Here is a 13,985-nt window from a genome sequence, read left to right as displayed (position 1 = left end):
GATGGTGAAAAAGAATATCTGTTCTATCCCAGGCACTGTGCTAGTTTCTTTACACAGATCACCTCCACCCCCCAATGCAGGGATGGGTGGCATTCCACTTCATAGATGAGGAAAACAAGAGTCAGAGATTAAATACATTTCATAAGATGGTATTGCTAGTAAGTGCATGAGCTAGTCAGGTCTGCCAGCTCCAGGCTCTGATTCTCCCTCCTGTCGTATCGCTGTGCCTCTTCCTGCCATTAAATAATGCTTAAAGCACATGATTTTTTATTCAGACTGCAAAGTGTGCTGAGAGTCTTTTTAGAGGTTTATTTGCCTCTCTTCTTTCCCTTCAAAGAGATCCTTATATAAATGTTATTTATTCAAAAATATGTGTATTAAGCACTTTATAGCAGGTGTAGTGTATTACCAAGAGCTTAGATTTTTAAACTCTTGAGATGTTTTAGGTAGTTGCCCAAAACAACATTGAGGAGGAAAATAGCTGTTATGAGGAGAGCTCAGCTTTAGCCGGAGCTGGAAAAAGATTATGAAAGGATGCTTTACTGATTGTTAGAAATTAAAAACAGAAGCTATATATTGACATATATAATAGCCTAGTGAGTTACTAATTTATCTTAATTTATATTTATGGCATTTATAATTTCTCCAATCTCTAGTAAGGTATAAAAGAACAGATTTATAGTGTGTTAAATTTCTTTAGGTCCAAACTAATTGTTTTATAGCACTTCACAAGATAAGACTCTCGTATCAATACAAGGAAGCTCTTGTTTAGTGTCTTGGTCTCAGTCTCAATTTCATAATCTTGTGTATTTGAGAAATAAGCTTTTTTCCCTTGAGGGTTTTCATTACCCGCTTCCCTTAGTCACATTCAACTGTTAGTATACCATTTAAAATTTTGATGGAGACTTTTGGAAGTTATTTGTATATTTACAAAAAAAAAAAAATTGCAGCACTGTAGCTATTCAGATGCCTTATCTCCTAGAATAATGTTTGTTTTTAAAAATAAATCGTGTGATGTATAATTAATAAGCTTTAATTTGAACATTGACTAGTAGTTTGTCAACAACTATATGCAGGTGTGCTTTGCTTTATAGAAGTCGGTAGTCACTAAAGGGGTATATGTAAATTAAATTGCATAAAAAGTTCCAAATGTATTAAGATTATAAACATAAAGAAAATGCATAAGTGCTGGGAAAATAAAGCTGTTTATTTTTATAATCTTGAGTTGGAGAGACTTTCTTAATATGATGTGAAAGCTAGAATCATTAAAGGAAAAGAAGAAGATTGATAGACTGGTTCTGATTGATCAGAGATACCATGAACTAAGTGAAAAGACAAATGATAGACTGGGAAAAGTACTTGAGATAAAACAAAGGATTAATACAAAAGTGCTTATAAATCAGTAAAAAATAAATCAACAACTCGGTAGAAATATGGGTAAAGAAAATAAACAGCTCACAAAACAGATGCGGGTGGCCAATAAACATATAAAGCTAATTTGTCTCAGTAATCAAAGAAATTCATATTTAAACAAGGTATAATTTTTCACCAGTTAGGTTGACAGAGAGTCAGGAAAACACACCACACTTGGCATTTCAAACCCATGGCATTTGTTACAGGGAATTGGATAACCAGATGTTGAAAGGCTGAAGGAGCACAAAGGGAATGCTGAAGTAACCCACAAATTAGAACCTGCATGAAGCAGCTACCATCCCCAGGGCTGGAGAGAGGAAAGGGAGGAGATGGTCTTACCAGAACCTAGGACTCTCTGAGGGGACTGCAAGGCTGATGGAGGGAGGGAGCAGCAGAAGAGCCTGGAGCAGTGGCCGTTGTGTGTTGGCTGCTGCTGGAGGGAGACCAGCAAGAGCAGGACTCTGCATGGGAGTCCCCTCCGCCACCTCCCTCCCACCTTCCAGGCTCCCGCCAGGAGCTCCCATCGGCAGAACACGGCCGTGCTGGCAAGGAGGTCTAGGAAATAATGTCACAGAGCCTTGGGGCTGAAAACAAGAGGTACTGGCGAGGACTATTAGACAAGATAGGCCTTTGGACACACTACTGGTAGGAGTGTAAATGGTTCAGCCTTTGGAGAAGACAATTTACTAACATCTATAAAAATGTTAAACGTGAATTTTCTTTGACCCAGTAAGCCTATGTTAAGAAATTTATCCTATGCTAGTGCTATCCCAAGTGTGGAGAAGTATACGTATATGTTTCATTGGGATATTTTATATAGTTTCAAAAATCAGAAATAGCCTAAATGCCCATTGACAGAGGATTGGCTAAATAAACTGTGGTATTTTTACATTCACTGAAAAACGTGGCCATTAAAAATGAGAGTTTTACCTATGCTATTGAGTGATAAAAGAAGTATCATATATGGTCTGACATTTTGTCAAATTCGAGAGAGTCACAATACTGAAGCTTGCAAGGTTTTTCAGCTGCTGCAGACATAAATTTAGAGGTAACAAGTGCAAAATTTCATATGTTGTAGTTTGTTTTGTCTCTCAACAGTTATGAATGCAGGGATGAGGAAATATTTCCTACAAGCCAATGATCAGCAGGACCTAGTAGAATGGGTAAATGTGTTGAACAAAGCTATAAAAATTACAGTAAGTATTTGTACTTTTTGTGTGAAAAAATTTTAATGTGTGGATGTGATCTTTACAGTTTGTAACTGTAAAGTTACTGTAACTGTAACTGTAAAGTTACTGAGTGTCTTCAGCTTACCAACAGTTTGTCCCAGAGTTACTCAAAGTTTGTTTAAAACACAGGTTATAATGTGAATGAATTTTCTTGTACATGGTAACTATTGGCCCCTAAAATCAGCCCATAGATGCCTTTTTAACCCATTGTGTACCTAATAAGGGTCTATATTACTGTAGATTTTTTAAAAAAATTATTTATGATACTTTTTTTTTAACTTTTTTAAAAAATTTATTTTTGGCTGCTTCGGGTCTTAGTTGCAGCATGCTGGATCTTCGTTTAGGCATGCGGGATCTTTCCTTGCAGCGCACGGGCTTCTCTCTAGTTGTGGCGTGGGGCTCTGTAGTTTGCGGCATGCAGGCTCTCTGGTTGAGGTGCGCAAGTTCAGTAGTTGTGGCGCTTGGACTTAGTTAACCCGCGTCATGTGGGACCTTAGTTCCCCGGCCAGGGATCGAACCTGTGTCCCCTGCATTGGAAGGCAGATTCTTTACCACTGGACCACCAGGGAAGTCCCTTACTGTAGATTTTAACCACTGTTTACAGTAGTGTTTCTAGGGGAATATGCATGTAGAGTTTTACCTTGAGGATATGTTTTTACCCCCAGGGAAGATTAAGAGACTTCCTGCCACCTACCCAGGGAACAGGAGTGGCATTCCGTCTCTCCTCTAAGCCGTGACTGGGACTGGCGTTAGGTAGGTAGGAGTTGAAGATAGGAGTGGGACAAGGCAGACAAAAGGCTTAGAAATGACATATGGGGATAGAATAGGGACTGATTAGAAGAGCTGTGGCAACCAGAGGGTCCTGCCTGCGTGGTCCTTGAGGGGTTTGTCTCAGGCATCGCTTCTTTCCCTCCAGTTCCCGGGCACTTTCCTCCTATGCTGTAGCTTCCTGCTTCCAACCTGGGCTTCTCTTCTTGGTTTTCTGATGGAATCAATATGTTTTGATTATTTATAGTGTGCCAGGCCTTGCACTGAAGGTTCTATATAAAGTATCTGGAAAAGTGAGACTTAGAAGGATTGAGTAACTTTTATGGGTTAAATGGCTGGTAAGTTGTGGAGCCATGAGCCACCCCATCTGCTTGCGTCTGGAACCTAACCCTGAAGTGCAGCACCTCACTGCTTCCTGAAAAAAAGAGCCTCCTTCCTTACTCTTTGACCCTGAAGCAGAAAACAAACTTCGGGGCGAGTTTACTACTGCTGCTGATGAGCAAGTAGGCAGGAACTGTTCCCTGATGAAGCCTCTCCTTCCCTTTCTCCTCTTTACACACTAGTGGAGAAAACACACACAGCAGGCCCGCATGGGAAGTGTGGGCAAGGAGGTCCTGTGTGAGATTTGTGTAAATTGAAGTGTATTTTTACTAAAATGAGGTTATTTACTGACCCTAAATGACTTACTCTTTAAAAACATATGCCCTGACAGCATATGTTCGTTTCCATTTAAATAAGTGATTCCGTATTTATATCACAACACAATAAAGAGTTAATATAATTAAAGCTGTTCTCAGAGTTAAGTCGATTTTTTATCTTGCACCAGAACAGCTTGTTACCACATGACAGAAAACAGCCACGCACTGCATCTGATCTGTACGTGGAGCAGCAGTTATTTTCGGTTTGTGCAGTTTCAGGAAAGCAATTTTAAACTGATTCAGAAGTTCATTTTCTTAAAAGGTTTTAACTGATTGTTTTTGACTCTTAATAAATAAATATTCCCTATTTGGAAAATTTCTTCAGAACGACAACATGTAGTAACTTTACTGAATTAATCTATTTTTTTTACATTTGCAGTGATAAGCAGCACTGGTTTCTTAGAGCTTTAAGAGAAAAAGTAGTGAATGGTCTCAGGCTTTTTACCATTTGGGAGATTCTTGAATTGCTATATCTAATTTATTAATGGTATGAAACCATCTTATACAAGTGACACTTTAAGCTTATTCAAATGCAAGAGAAACTGATTAGGAATTGGGTAATGTTTCAAAGTATGTGGACTTTTAAATAGCTTTTGTGGTCTTGCAGCTGTTACATGTCGAAATTTTTATAGTTTTTAAGATAAATCTGTTGATATTTGTGTTTTTATAATTCACATTTAGAGAATATATATTTAAGATATAGAAATCCATAGCCAGTCAACAAAGTGATTATAACTATATTAAAGTGAGTATAGAATTGATAGCACTTACTAAAAATCAATTTTATATAGATACACATTAACTCATAGAATAGCAATGAAAGAATTTCCCATGCTTTAATAAGATATATTTTTAACTTTATTCTTTAAAAAATCTTACCAGTTTTAATTGCATATGCATTTTACACATTTCAGTGCAGAATCTTTAATTTGTCATACTTTACTATGGAAATTGCTGGTGATTTACGTGTAGATTTCTTTGAATATTTCAAGTTTACATTTTAATATATGTGCAGTTTACCTTTCTGTGGAGTCACTCCAAATGACGTTTTGGTGAACCTATGTAATTTAGTAGTCTGCTGAGTACAATGTAATATGTAAACTTAAAAGTTTTGGAAATCCAAAATTAGATTTTGGAGGTATGTGGTTTCAGAATAGAGGTGATTAGAGGGCAGTGGGTAAGGGAATGGTGGTTATTTATCTACTTATTAATTATAGTACCATGCCGTCTTAATGGACCATCATCCAACACCATAGTTTATGGCTTTCCTTACTTTCATGAAGTCTTTTTGAGTGTGTGTTGGTGGCTACCATTAAAAAATTTTCCCCTTATTTAAAAAAAAGAGAGGAAGAGCAATAGTAGAGGAACAACCCTGAAGGAAGTATTGACTAGAGTTTGGAAAATCAAAAAAAAATTTTTTTTAATAAATTTATTTATTTTATTTATTTATTTTTGGCTGTGTTGGGTCTTTGTTGCTGCGTGCGGGCTTTCTCTAGTTGCGGCGAGTGGGGGCTACTCTTTGTTGCGGTGCGCGGGCTCCTCATTGCAGTGGCTTCTCTTGTTGCAGAGCACGGGCTCTAGGCGCGCTGGCTTCAGTAGTTGTGGCTCGTGGGCTCAGTAGTTGTAGCTCATGGCTCTAGAGCACAGGCTCAGTAGCTGTGGCACACGGGCTTAATTGCTCCGGGGCATGTGGGATCTTCCTGGACCAGGGCTCCAACCCGTGACCCCTGCATTGGCAGGTGGATTCTTAACCACTGCACCACCAGGGAAGCCCTCAATATTAGATTTTAATCTAAAAATTAATGTTTTTAAATTATGGCCAAAATTCTAAACTTTTTTTTTTTTAATTGACAACTGGGAGTAGACAGAATAAGCTGAATACAGGACTTTAGTCCTAATAGAAGTGTGTGCCCCAAAGCCTGCAGGTCATGGGTAGAGCCCTCAGAAAGATCCTAACACCCAAGAGTTTGTTCTTGCATGCCTTAGGTTTCAGTCTTTAAGCCCTGCCATTATTCTCCATTTTGTTCATCTGTTCTCTAGTCATCTTTACCTTTTCGTTTTTCTACTATTAGAATTTCCTACTGTTAGGATCATGTGCAAATACTTGCCAAAAATACATTCAAATCTCTCACAAAACAACAGTCAGAACAATAAAGGATAGGGAAGCAAGGGAGAGGGGAAAAAGGCAATAGGCAATTAAACCAAGCATGTTCAATGTCTTTGACATTTGCCATCTGTCTAGGGAGGTCACTTTAAAAAAAAAAATGCAATTCTAAGTTAATTGTTGAACTGTAACATTGGAATTACGCTATACTTAGCATTTTATTTTATTATAAGGACAAATGAGAAGCAGTAGGTTTAACAGCATAGGGAAGGTTTTTTTTTTTTTTTTTTGGCGGTACGTGGGCCTCTCACTGTTGTGATCTCTCCCATTGCGGAGCACAGGCTCCGGACGCGCAGGCTCAGCGGCCATGGCTTACGGGCCCAGCCGCTCCGCGGCATGTGGGGTCTTCCCGGACCAGGGCACAAACCCATGTCCCCTGCATCAGCAGGCGGACTCTCAACCACTGCGCCACCAGGGAAGCCCAAGGATTTTTAATATACTGTCATTTCTAGAAGAAAAATGGAAAAACCAATGTAAATTTTAGTATATTTTTAGGGTGATATTAAAGGTATTTTTTAGGATATTCTCATGTATGATTAAATCCTCAACTTTTTGAGAGGGAATAGCCACTTTTTATATGGGTCACCTTTTAACAGCACATTTCAGCTAATACATAAGTTGAATAGATAATTCTGTCTCTGGTTTCAAATTCTTTTAATGCCGTTTTCTGTTCTTAAGGATAACTTGGCCACATTGTCAAAATAATTGAAATACATGATGCTGTTCATTAGAAAACACTGGGACTTCCTTAGCAAATTGTTTCTGGGTGCAGTGAACTTTATAGCCCTTTCATTCTTAAGTATTTTTGCAAATCTCGTCAAGTAAAATTCTGTCCATTATCATATTGCCTTTAAAAAGCACTCCAAAATGTGCAACCTCTTAGAAAAAAACTCTTAGAAGAATTCAGGCTTTCCCCTCTGGAATTCATTTCTCTTCTCTGCCTTTCTTGTTTCCTTCTTTCTTTTCTTTTTTTTTTAACTTAAAAAAAGTTTTTTTTATTTTTAAATTTTATTTATTTGTTTTTTATTTTTGGTTGCGTTGTGTCTTCATTGCTGCCCATGGGCTTTCTCTAGTTGCAGTGAGTGGGGGCTACTCTTAGTTGCGGTGCACAGGCTTCTCATTGTGGTGGCTTCTCGTTGCAGAGCATGGGCTCTAGGCGCGTAGGCTCAGTAGTTGTGGCACACAGGCTTAGTCACTCTGCAGCACGTGGGATCTTCCCGGACAAGGGCTCGAACCCATGTCCCCTGCATTGGCAGGCGGATTCTTAGCCCTGCGCCACGAGGGAAGCCCCCTTTCTTTTGTTTCTGCCCACGACTGGTATTGTAGTTTAAATATGGAGAGAGGGTAGAGGGTTGGCCTAAGGCCTGGGGAGAGTCATTAGGGGAAGCATCTAAAGGGACAGGATCCCCTGTCCTCGGGATGTTGCAAAATCTTGGGCAGGAATGGAGGAAAGGGAAAGGTAACAGCACAGAGAGGTAATACAATGTCAAGTGCTCTGATAAACTAGGGACGCAGTATAGCGGTTAAGTGTGGAAGAGAGTTACACGAACTTAGCTAGAAAGTGGAATAGCCAGGATCTAAACTTATGTTCCTGGGACTTCCCTGGTGACACAGTGGATGACACTCTGTGCTCCCAATGCAGGGGGCGTGGGTTTGATCCCTGGTCAGGGAACTAGATTCCCACATGCATGCCGCAAATAAGAGTTTGCATGCCACAACGAAGGAGCCTGTGTGCTGCAGCTAAGGAGCCCATGTCCTGCAGCTAAGGAGCCGGCAAGCCGCAAAGGAGCCCACCTGCTGCAGCCAAGAACCAGCGCAACCAAATTAATTAATTAAAAAAAAAAAACTTATGTTCCCTAATGCCCCTGAGCCTGTTTTCTTACTGCTACGGTGGCGATGCTCCCCCTATGCATAGGGTTGACAGGAGGGTTAAATGGGAAAATATATGAAATAGTACCTGCCCAAGTAAGCACTCAGTAAATGATGGCTGTGTCATAAAGTAATACTGTAAAAGAAAAATTAGTATGAGAACTTAAAGGGGTATTTGCATATACTAAAAATAATTTTTATATATGCCAATTATATATAAATTGATGATCAGTTGGAAATTCTGTGATAAAGAGGGTCTCATATATAATGCTTGTTGCAAAATGATTCATTGACTTACTATTTTAGGTACCAAAGCAGTCAGACTCACAACCTCATTCTGATAACCCAAGTCGCCAAGGTGAATGTGGGAAGAAGCAAGTGTCTTACAGAACTGACATTGTTGGTGGTGTGCCCATCATTACCCCAACTCAGGTAATAAATTAATTCTTCTATTGTGTGATGGTTTAACTACTGCATGTTGATTTTTGTATTGCTATCAAAAGTCAAGCAGTACATCTTTACTGAATTAATGCAATAATTAATACAAAAATTTTATATTTATTTCTTATTTCAGAAGTATATTTTTATTGTAAAATATCTGGAAAGCATAGATAAACAACATTTAACACTTTTCATGTTTTCTTCTGAGCCTTTCTTTGTACTTTTGCCCCTAGAAATGGGGATACTTTGTAAACAACTTTTTTCACTTACATCTCAAACATTTTCCAAGTCATCAAAAATTATTTCATGTCATTTTTCATGACTGTGTAGTAGTTTTGCCATGAATTTACTATAAATTACAAACCCTCTGTTGTTGGACAGTTCTTTTTCCTTCTCTTTCCTTTTTTCTTTTACAAACAATGTAAGTGTTGTAGGAAGGGGAACCCCTTCCAGGGCCCAAGAGTAGGCTCTTGTCTGACACCCGGCAATGAATTGTCTGAGGAGACACACGTGCTGACAAAGCAAGAAACTTTACTGGGAAGGGGCGCCCAGGCGGAGAGTGGCAGGGTAAGGGAACCCAGGAGGACTGCTCTGCACGTGGCTCACAGTCTCAGGGTTTATGGTGATAGGGTTAGTTTCGGGGTGGTCTCTGGACAATCACTCTGACTCAGGGTTCTTCCTGGTGGCGCGTGCATCGCTCAGCCAAGATGAATTCCAGTGAGAAGGATTCTGGGAGGTTGGTAGGGTATACGGACTGGCTTCTCCTCTGTCCTTTTGACATTTCCCGAATTCTTCTGGTTGGTGGTAGCTTGTTAGTTCTATGTTCCATACCAGGACCTCCTGTTGTAAGAACTCACGCAAGTGGTTACTATCGTGCCTGGCCAGAGTGGGCGGTTTTGGTCAGTGGCTCCCCTAACAGAAGTAGGAAAAACCCACTCCTCCTCCTGTGTTTCTCCTGTACTCTCACACTGCTGCACTCACAACACTTCTGACACGAAATGAGTGGGTTTTTTCCCCTACACAAGCAATGCTGTGACACCAGCTGGGGGTCTGACAATTTATCTCAATTCTGACACTGCCTATCTGGATCCCACAGGTGAAGGGCTCAGTCCCACAGGACTGCCCCTCCACCCCCTTCAGATGTCAGTCGTAAGTCCACGTTGTTACCTGTGCTTCTGACTGATGGGCTATAAATTCGAGGTTCCTGTGGCCCCCTTATTGGGTTCAATTAGTTTGCTAAAGCAGCTCACAGAACTTAGGAAAACAGTTTAATTACTGTATACCTGTTTATTGTAAAAGGATATGATAAAGGATACAGATGAACATTCAGATAGAAGAGGTGTGTAGGGGAAGGTATGTGGGAAGGGGTGTGGAGCTTCCATGCCTTCTCTGGGTGCACCATTCTCCCAGTACCTCCGTTAATTCACTAACGCAGAAGCTTTCTGAATTCCATATTGTAGGGATTTTTATGGAGGCGTCATCACGTAGGCATGATTGATCATCCACTCTGTTTCCAGCCCTCTCCCCTCTCTAGAGAGTAGGGAATGGGGCTGAAAATTCCAAGCCTTTAATCATGACTTGGTCTTTCTGGTGACTATCCCCCATTCAGGAGTCCACCAAGAGTCACCTTATTAGAACAAAAGACATGCTGTCACCCAGGAAATTCCAAGGGATTTATGAACTCTTTGTCAGGAAGCAGGGTCAAAGACCAAATATTAGCACAAAAGATGCTTCTAGTGCTCTTATCACTTAGGAAATTACAAGGGTTTTAGGAGCCCTGTGCCAGGAAGTATGGGGCAGGTGGGGGCAATGAGATATTTTCCATTATCTCGTAAATGCTTTGATGAACATGCTTGTAGCATAAACTTTAGAGCCATAGATAATATGTTTTAAAGGATAAACTCCTGGAGGGAAAATTGCCAAGTCAAAGTATTTGTAAATATGTGTAATTTTTTAAACCTGTTTTTCTACAACCTGGCCTAGATGAACTAAACAGAAGACTGGAATTTTAAGTCAGTTCTATCCCCAAAGTACTGGTATGCTGAGTTAATTCTTACTCTTGGGTATTATGGAAAATATAAATTTATTTTAAAGTTTTTGATGAAATTAAAACTTGTATGCACTTAAATTTCTTGGGTTGCTCTTAAGTAAATGAGTTTGTAATGCAAATTAAATTACTGGCAATTGAGAAACTAAGAATTTTAAGGTAATTAATTGATATTGCCAGTGTTAGGCATTTTCATTACCTGTGTGCCTTTTTGTACTTAAAAGCCTTATTAGTTAATTAATTATTGAGTGCTTTCTTTATGCTAGACAGAGGATATATGTACTAATGAGCAAAAATTCCCTGCCCTAATGGGAGGCTACATTTTTCACCAAAGTTGGATAAAAAATAAACTAGGAATTTGTGTGTGTGTGTATTTACTTTTTTAAAAAAGTAATGATTTTAACCTGTAAGACTTCTGGTTAAGATAGAGCTAGACTAAGCTGCTTTCACCTGTATTATGTCTTGTGTTGATAGAAGAGCTAAGACAATTTGTCTTTAGTTGTATTAAGATATTGTAGTTGTTTGTACCTGTGGCTGTCTTAATTTTGTATAGAATTAAGATTTGTGTTTTAATTTTGATATCGATTATTCAGTAGGTTCTAAGAGCGTATGGCAGGTGCAATATTAAAAAGATCCCAAAGAATTGTATTGCTTTATTATTTTACAATATAGTTTATTTAAAGTAGTATTTACTCATTATAAAAGCATTCAGATAACAGTAACAAAATGACATCTCATTTGCATGATTAATTTATTCAGTAACTATTGGTTTAGCAGGTTAAGTGCTAGGATTACAAAGTTAAGTACATAATTAGTGCTGTTGACCTGTCTAAATGTAGAACAGATAGAAAATTCCCTAAGATATGACTTGAGTACTTAGTTTTTCTCTTGAGATTTAGGAGTTCTTGAAAATACACCTTTGGTTGATGTGTAGAATAGATTGTCACCTGTGTTGTACGTTATAAATAAACAGCAGGCCAGTGCTTTGGGGAACATGAAAACTGTGTATAGTCAGGCTTTTAAAAGCACTGGACTGAACTGTGAAAAAAAATTAAAACTGTGAAACTTTTAGAAAATAGCAAAGGAGAAAATCTTGAGGATCTAGGACTAGGTGAAGAGTTTATAGATTGGACATCAAAAGCACAATCTATATAAAGGGAAAAAATTGATAAATTGAACCTTATCAACATTAAAAATGTTTTGTCTGTTGAGGATGAAAAGAAAAGCACCATGCTGGGAGAAAATATTTGTAAAACCGCATATACAACAAAGCACTTGTATCTAGAATATATAAAGAACTATATCAAAACTCAATAGTAAAAATACCAAACAGTCCAGTTAGAAAATGGGCAAAATTCATGAACAGAGATTTCATCAAGAGATAAAAGATACGGGCTTCCCTGGTGGCGCAGTGGTTGGGAGTCCGCCTGCTGATGCAGGGGACACGGGTTCATGCCCCGGTCTGGGGAGATCCCACGTGCCGCAGAGCGGCTGGGCCCGTGAGCCATGGCCGCTGAGCCTGCGCGTCCGGAGCCTGTGCTCCGCAGCGGGAGAGGCCACAGCAGTGAGAGGCCCGCGTACCGCAAAAAAAAAAAAAAAAAAAGATAAAAGATACACAGGTGGCAAATAAGTGCTAGGAAGGATATTCACCATCATTAGCCAGTAAGGAAATGCAAATTAAGACCGCAATGAGATATCACCATATAGCTATCAGAATGACTCAACTAAAAATTAATGATAACACAAATGCTGACAAAGATGAGGAGAAACTGAATCACTCATACATAACTGGTGGGAATGTAGAATTGTACAGCCACTCTGAAAAGAGTTTAGCAGTTCTTTATAAAAGTAAACTTGCAATCAGTGTATTAACCTAGGATTTGCACTCCTAGGCATTTATCCTAAAGAAATGAAGACTTATGTTCACACGGAAACAGCGTGAATGTTCACAGCAGCGTTATTCCTAATAGCCCAAATGTGGTAACAGCCCAAGTGCCATTTCAGTGGGTGAATTAGCCAGTGGTACGTCCAAACCATGCATACTACTCTCAATGAGAAGGGTCAGACGGTTGGTACAAGGACCAACCTGGATGAATCTCCAAAGTGAATGCAGAGTGAAAAAAGACCATCTCAAAAGCTCACCTACTGTATGATTCCATTTATGTTAAATTCTCTAAATGTCAAAATAATAAAGATGGAGAACAAATTAGCGGCTGCCAAGGAACTGGGGATAGAAGCTCTAAAGGGGTAGCCCAGGGGATCCTATCGTGAACACTCTGTACATTGGCGCTGGTGGTGGTTACACAGATCTGGCAATAAAATCGCATACAATGATATATACAGAGACAGTGAATGCATGTAAAACGGGTGAGATATGAATAAGGTCTGCAAAATGTTTCAGTGTCAGTTTTGATAATGTGCTATAGTTATACAGTTTCCCTGTTGAGGGAAACCGGTTGAAGGGTACATAGGACCTCCTGTACATTGTTTTTTTACAACTTCCTGTGAATCTTTATAATTATTTCAAAATTAAAAGTTATACCCCCCCATCCAGCGCCCCCCCCCCCCAGCAAAACAAAAACCAAAAAACACTGGTGGCAGGACTTTTGCAGAAAAAGAGAAATAGAAATCTGTGGTTTAATCAGTGGTATTGAAAGTTATGATTAAGTATCTCAAATTAATTAGAAAACTCTTTACTCCAAGATCCGTGTTTCTAACTGAACTAAGATGGATTTTAAGATTTTTCTACTAGAATGACACCGTGAACTACAAGTATGCTTTGAAGGTAAACAAGCAAAAAAGGAATATCTTTATTTTGCTTCATTTTAGAAAGAAGAAGTAAATGAATGTGGTGAAAGTATTGACAGAAATAATTTGAAGCGGTCACAAAGCCATCTTCCTTACTTTACTCCTAAACCATCTTCAGACAGTGCAGTTATCAAAGCTGGATATTGTGTAAAACAAGGAGCAGTGGTGAGTAGTTTAACAAAATATGTGAAGTAATGAAAAATGAGTATATATTAGCAAACTCTCAAAATGGGTTAGGGTTAGGGTTTGCTTTGCTTTTTGAAAGATCCAAAGTGAAAGACCAGCTTACTGACCAGGAGTCATCGGATAGAATAGGGGTTATTCTGTGTTCAAAACTCAGTGCTATTATTTTCTTGGTCTGTGGGTGGCTGGATAAGTTAATGCTTATTACCACTAACCTTCAATTTTAACTGAGCTTCCTAACAGCTTAAATTTATTCCAGAAAGTTTTTCTGTTGATTTTTTTACCCCCCTTGGGAATAGGTCAGGGAAAGGGAGCTCTAGTAGGGAGATTGGCAGGAAAGGGGAGACCAGGGGAGCAGGGTGTGG

At 39.1% G+C, this 13,985-nt stretch overlaps 1 protein-coding gene across 3 annotated transcripts in view; it reads left to right on the top strand.

Moving 5' to 3' along the window:
- The window catches only part of PLEKHA1 (pleckstrin homology domain containing A1), a 58,673-nt gene that overhangs the window by 32,032 nt on the left and 12,656 nt on the right, over nt 1–13,985 (top strand). For all 3 annotated transcript variants that reach the window (XM_067709164.1, XM_067709163.1, XM_067709165.1), the window contains exons 5-7: nt 2,512–2,609; nt 8,448–8,573; nt 13,459–13,602. In XM_067709164.1, the coding sequence (XP_067565265.1) occupies nt 2,512–2,609; nt 8,448–8,573; nt 13,459–13,602 (368 nt within the window). The remainder of the gene's footprint in view (nt 1–2,511; nt 2,610–8,447; nt 8,574–13,458; nt 13,603–13,985) is intronic.

The sequence above is a fragment of the Pseudorca crassidens genome, chromosome 16 (assembly GCF_039906515.1).
Source record: "Pseudorca crassidens isolate mPseCra1 chromosome 16, mPseCra1.hap1, whole genome shotgun sequence".
Classification (NCBI taxonomy): domain Eukaryota; kingdom Metazoa; phylum Chordata; class Mammalia; order Artiodactyla; family Delphinidae; genus Pseudorca; species Pseudorca crassidens.
This window is presented reverse-complemented; position numbering and strand designations above follow the sequence as displayed.